Here is a 6,118-nt window from a genome sequence, read left to right as displayed (position 1 = left end):
CATCTGATAATAATATTTATTATTATATTATCATTATTATTATCATAATGATTACTCGAGCAAATCAAAGTTTATATCTTCCTTCTCTCGGACAAAGACATACCACCTGGTAATCATTATGATTTCTATGGATTTTAAATAATACTTCTAGGATTTAAAATGACTCAAAATGTAAGTAACATTTCTCTTTTGCATCTTTTAATTTTGGCTGAAAGGCAGATTTGATATTCACCGTCCGAGGGTAAAACCTTCATGACAGTTGTTCATGTGATTCTATTGTAGGTCATTATGTGTCCTCTCTTAAAAGATTGAAGGCAAAAGTGAATAGATATGACTCTCAAGTTCATTGCTGCTGTCTTTTTATGTTAGCAGTTCTAAGAATTAATAGCTTTGTTCAGTGTGACTTCACTGAAGCAAATATGAGTCAATGAACAAACATTATTGTTTACACAATGGCAATGTAGTCTCAACTCCTCTCTCCTGGATCTTTGGTGACACCCTCGAATTAGGAAAATTAAATTTAGTCTCCTTGAAAACTTAGGAATGTTTAATCTGCGAAGATATAGGTCAACAATCCGTTTTTTTTTTCACTTGTAAAATCATGACCAATCCCAACCGAGGTTAATATCTCTTTTCCAAGTCCACTGGAATGCAAGTCATGTCTGGGCATTAGATCAGTCAGAAATGCTTTCCATCCAGACGCAAGTTCAGGGTTACATTACGGAAACTGGCACAAATACCGATGTTTTGAATTCTGTTTCTGGGCGAAGGGAATCAACATATCTCTGAGCAATTAGGTGACTGAGTTTTCAGTTAGTTAGTTTGTTGCCTGTTTTAGACATAGGAATATAACTTTGTATTTGCAATTCTCCAAGTTTTCTTTAGAAAAGTATAATTTGTTTTTTATAAAAAATGCAAAGTTTAAAGGAAAAAAAAAAAAAAACTGATTTCTTATGGAATTCATCCGAAACCTGATGGTGCATAAACCAATAATGGTGTCAGACCAGACACGAATGCCGAAAGAAAGAAAAACAAATGCCTTTTATTTAAGAGACTTTAATGAGTGGGACTGATGGGTAAAAGGGTTAATGCAAAAACTCTTTGAGATCTGCTCGGAGCATGGACAATGACCTAGATTACAGAGTCATAGCATGCTACTTTCCCCCTTCATATAGCCATTTTCTCACTTCTTCGAATTGTTAAATGACCAGTCATTTCATTTCAGGAGCCTTACATCTCTTCCTGTTAGAATTTCATGATTTCGGCAAGAAAAATGATTAGTGTCGACAACGTTGCCTTAATTTTGATCGGTTCGTTAGGGTTTGTCTGCTTCCTAAAAAGATTTCGCAAAAATTTACAAAAGGGTTTTTACGAAAATTCTACCATTAGCAGACCCCGTGACTAGCAACAGCCGAATATATTTTGGGAGAGATAGAAATGTAGCTTTTGACGTTCCAGTGGAGTTTCAAAGGTCATATGGGAGTGAGGTCAAGGAATTATGATAATGACTTGTATTTGGCTTGCATAATCCACAGAAGAGGCAAATGGGCAGAGTGAGGTCAAGGTCAAATCTTTTGACCTAGCTTTCGCAAGGAAATCGATGTGCGGCAAAGGTCAACCTCAAGATCAAACTGAGGTAAGATTTAAGAGAAAAATGAGTTACGTTCTCGGTATTTGTGTAACTCGATGACACAAATAGTTGCGTGGATTTTTTTACTCGAAAAGTTATGAAATAGCTCGGGATTAGATTTTTTCGGGAGAAGTGTTGGGCCTTGACGGAAGTTTACTGTCACCAATCACTTTCTTAACATATCACTTCTCATTGTATATTAGATATTTACTTTCCATTTACTGTAGTGTTCTAATGTTCCATTTTCAACCACTTTTAGAGATTCCTAGCGATAATAATAGTCATCGCCACAATCTTGTAAATCTATAACTTAGTGGTGATTGATTATGAAGAATTTGCCGAGGTTTGGGTTTAATGGCTACTTCTTTTCGAGCCTGAGAGAATACAGCAAATAAATTGAATAAACTTAGGTGTCCTTATCTTTATCCAGTTCTCATTTGGGAACAAAAGCATGAGACGAAGATTCATTCAAATGATTACTTATGTCCGAGTGATTTTTTCTTAACCATCTAATTACTCAATTTTTATAATTTTCATCATAAGATAAGGCCAGTCTAGTTGGATCTTCAAGGGAAAATTCTGTTGGAAGTTTTTATTTTATATTTTTGTAATCAAGACAAAGACAGTCTAAATAAAATAGTGTTTTTCTATTAACACTTTTTCATTGAGAATATGTTACTTAAATATTAACAAATTCTTTTAAATTTCTCCCACTAGGTTAATGATCCCAGGCAATATTACGCTGGGACGTAAAGCTTTTCAAAGCTGACAAACTTTTGCTTTTAATGTAACCAGAAATGGTCTGATTAAAATGACTTTTAGTGTGGTCGGTAAGAAAGTATTTCCATTAGCTCACTTTTCCTCAGTTTGAACTTACAGGGTAAAGGTTCGGTCTGCGAGTAATTGGGCCTGTAAGACCACTTTTTCCTGTATGGACCACTTTCGCATGTATATACCATTCTTAGGAAAACAATTATATATCATGGTAAAACCATTAATATTCAGTTGCTTTCCAAAGGCATTCACCAGTGGTGACTATTTCTTCTTGTATGAAAATGCACCTGATACAAGATGATTGCTGGGGAATCATATCCTATGGAAAATGCCAAAGGAGTGATAAGTATTCCAAAACTGAAAAAAACAAAAAATAAATTATGTGGACCATGCCGTAGAAAGGTTATTTAAAGTTATCCAGTTTCTAAAATATAAATATATATATATATATATATATATATATATATATATACTATATACATATATATACATACATATATCATATATATATATATATATATATATATATATATATATATATATATATATATATATATATAATATATATATGTCACAGCGTCAATAAACTGAATCATCCGAATATTTTAATATGTACTCCAAACCTTAACGGTCAGTAATATATATATATAATATATATATATATATATATATATATATATATATATATATATATATATATGACTGGTAACAATGTTCTGTAACAACAGAATTCCATCTAATAAAAGGAGCCCATAAAAACACCAAAATATAGAGAAAAAAGTACTATATTTCAGAGACTGCTGTCTCCCTCTTCAGGTATTTTGGTGTTTTTTATGGGCTCCTTTTATTAGTATATATATATATAATATATATATATATATATATATATATATATATATATATATGTATATATATGTATATATTCAACATTATCCAGTTTCTTAAAAAAATTACAGACACAAATATATATATATATATATATATATATATATATATATATGTATATATATATATATATATATATATATATATATATATATATATATATATATATATATATATATTTGTGTCTGTATTTTTTTAAGAAACTGGATAATGTTGAATATATACATATATATATACATATATATATATATATATATATATATATATATATATATATATATATAATATATATTACTGACCGTTAAGGTTTGGAGTACATAAAATATTCGGATGATTCAGTTTATTGACGCGTGTGACATTAAACCCTGGCTCAATACTTAATGCTGGAGAACTTACGTGGCGAAAAGGCTGATAAAATAGAATATTTCAGATACTGATATTTATTTGAAAATTAAGATTGGAAAGCATTTTCAACTTTTTGATATGACTATCTGCAAGAGAACATGATTCTATAAATTCTAATTTAACGAGTCAATCCAGAAGTAATTTCAAAAAAAATGTTTAGCTGCCATTTCACTGATTAGCAAAATTGACATGTCTTTTTCGTGTTGTTCCTTCGCTTAGTTTAATTATGTATATATTATATGTATATATATGTATATATATATATATATATATATATATATATATATATATATATATATATATATATAGGGAAAGGGAGAGAAGAGAGAGAGAGAGAGAGGAGAGAGAGAGAGAGAGAGAGAGAGAGAGCTTGGCCAGTTGTCTTTCAATGCTCCTCTTAAAGGGCAATAATCGTTACTTTGAATGAAGGCAAAAGCAACACGATTTGGAAAGGAATCGTTTCATGGTCGCATTCGTAAACACCTGTCATGCCAAGAAATGCAGGCGAACAAAAAGTTGACTCTTGTCTAATAACCAGTAGCCTTGGTGACGAACTTCTCTCGCTATATATACCGACGTTCCCAATTCGAACGGTATCAGTTCATCACACAACAGCCAGCCATGAAGATCGTAAGCTAACCAGAAAGTCGTTCTTTAACTTTTGTCTCAGGTTCGAAAGGTTCCAACAAAGTCGCCGGTTAACATCTGAGCAAAAACTATTGCAATTAACGCATTGCCATTAATATCTTGAGTTTACTCTAGAGAAATTTCTCAAGTTTTATTTAACAACCCTTACAATGATTAGGTATACATTGAGAAGCATTACCACCACCATATAATCAAAAAAATCTCCTAAAGACATTTGACGACGGCTGTAAGGAATATGCGCTTGTGCAGTTATGCAGATCTGCTTTCGAACCTTAGTTTATTTTCCATTTATTGTAATTTCTTGCTGTCAGCTTGATCACCGTTATTAGAGAACCTTTTGTATTAATAATGTATTGCTCTGATTCCTTCGCTCTGGATTTCAGTTGATCGAACTAGTATTTAGGGCAAATGAACGCCATTTTTATTAACTCCCAAGAGGAAGTTTAAAGTAAAGTACAGTCGATCCTAATTCTGTCTTTCAGATCATCGTATTAGCCTTTGCGACCGCCGTATTGGGCGCCCCCCAGTACAGCTACGACGCCCCCCGCGCTCAGTCCCAAGGAGGAATCTCGGGCGGCGTGAACAAAGTGGTGGCCATCCTCAGAGACGACAGAGACCGTGATGACTTCGGCAGGTACAGCGTCAACGTCGAAACCGCCAACGGTATTGCCCTGCAAGACTCCGGTTCTCCCGACGGACCTAAGGGAGCCGTCGTTGCTTCTGGCTCTTTCTCGTGAGTCTGAGTTTCTCCTGACTGGGATCCCTTTGGCTCCGACCTCTGGGGGTTCCTTGGAATTTCGTTGCATATTGAAGTTTTGGTCGAATATGAGTACGATGATGGAAATGGCATTTTTTGATAACTTCTTCCCTTTGTTTGTTTTTAAACTTTCAGATACACATCTCCCGAGGGCATTCCCGTTCATGTGAGGTACGTCGCTGACGAGAACGGCTTCCAGCCTCAGTCTGACCTGTTGCCAGTGGCTCCCGAATTCCCCCACCCGATTCCTCAGTTCGTCCTCGACCAGATCGCCTTCGCTGCCCAAGAAGACGCCCGCCAGAGCAAGCAGGTCTCCTCTCCTTCAGGATCTTATGGCGCCCCTCCGAGATACAACTGAGCCTCGATACGAAATGTCAACGACAGACCTTATTGTAGTTTAAATTATTTTGAATAAAACTGAAAATAATCTTAGAACATATTCACTGTCCCTTTCTGAACAATAATAGGCTAAGTGCGCACAACTTTTCACGTGAAAACAAAAACTTATATAATACATTTCTCAGAAAATATTCTAGTTATGAAGAGGTGACTTTATTATTGCTGAATGCGCACTTGAATTGTCCCATTTAATACATAGTGCATTAGTTTGTGTTCTTGCTTGGAGCGAGTTTACTGAGATTGATGGACCTGCTAGTTGAGGAGAATGAAAGACTTATCTTTGAGTCAATTAGTCAAACTGATGAAATGACAGGAATATTTCGACTTCTAGAACAGATAGGTTCCACACCTATAGGATAATTATGTTGTGAAGCGTTTGTCGGAAGCCCAACTTTACTGGAGAAATATGATGGCCACGTCCCAGAGTAAACAGTCTGTGTTAACTAGAGATCTACGATCTAGTGAAAAATTAATTTTAATGTAATGACCAGTCTTTGCTTCTCTGTTTTGTAGCTATAATAAATGAAGATAGCTCATTATTCCTAGACTTGGTATATATTGAGCTCAGAGAGACTGAGCGAATGTCATTACGGTGAAAAAATTGAGTTAGTGTATTGAGT

The 6,118-nt window shown here is 34.3% G+C and overlaps 1 protein-coding gene across 1 annotated transcript; it reads left to right on the top strand.

Moving 5' to 3' along the window:
- Positions 1–4,250: 4,250 nt before the first annotated feature.
- Positions 4,251–5,527, top strand: LOC135206445 (cuticle protein AMP1A-like). Its single transcript, XM_064237824.1, has 3 exons — positions 4,251–4,324; positions 4,825–5,075; positions 5,235–5,527. Exons 1-3 carry the CDS (start codon positions 4,316–4,318, stop codon positions 5,455–5,457), a joined length of 483 nt encoding a protein of 160 aa, XP_064093894.1. The 5' UTR covers positions 4,251–4,315; the 3' UTR covers positions 5,458–5,527.
- The last annotated feature ends 591 nt before the right edge of the window (positions 5,528–6,118 follow it).

This window comes from Macrobrachium nipponense, chromosome 31, assembly GCF_015104395.2.
Source record: "Macrobrachium nipponense isolate FS-2020 chromosome 31, ASM1510439v2, whole genome shotgun sequence".
NCBI classification, from domain to species: domain Eukaryota; kingdom Metazoa; phylum Arthropoda; class Malacostraca; order Decapoda; family Palaemonidae; genus Macrobrachium; species Macrobrachium nipponense.
The sequence above is the reverse complement of the archived record's forward strand: the minus strand, read 5'-3'. Positions and strand labels throughout refer to the sequence as shown.

Coding starts and splice junctions, on each gene's coding strand:
- LOC135206445 (XM_064237824.1), top strand. Junction 5,076..5,234: donor GTTGCTTCTGGCTCTTTCTC/GTGAGTCTGAGT, acceptor TTAAACTTTCAG/ATACACATCTCCCGAGGGCA.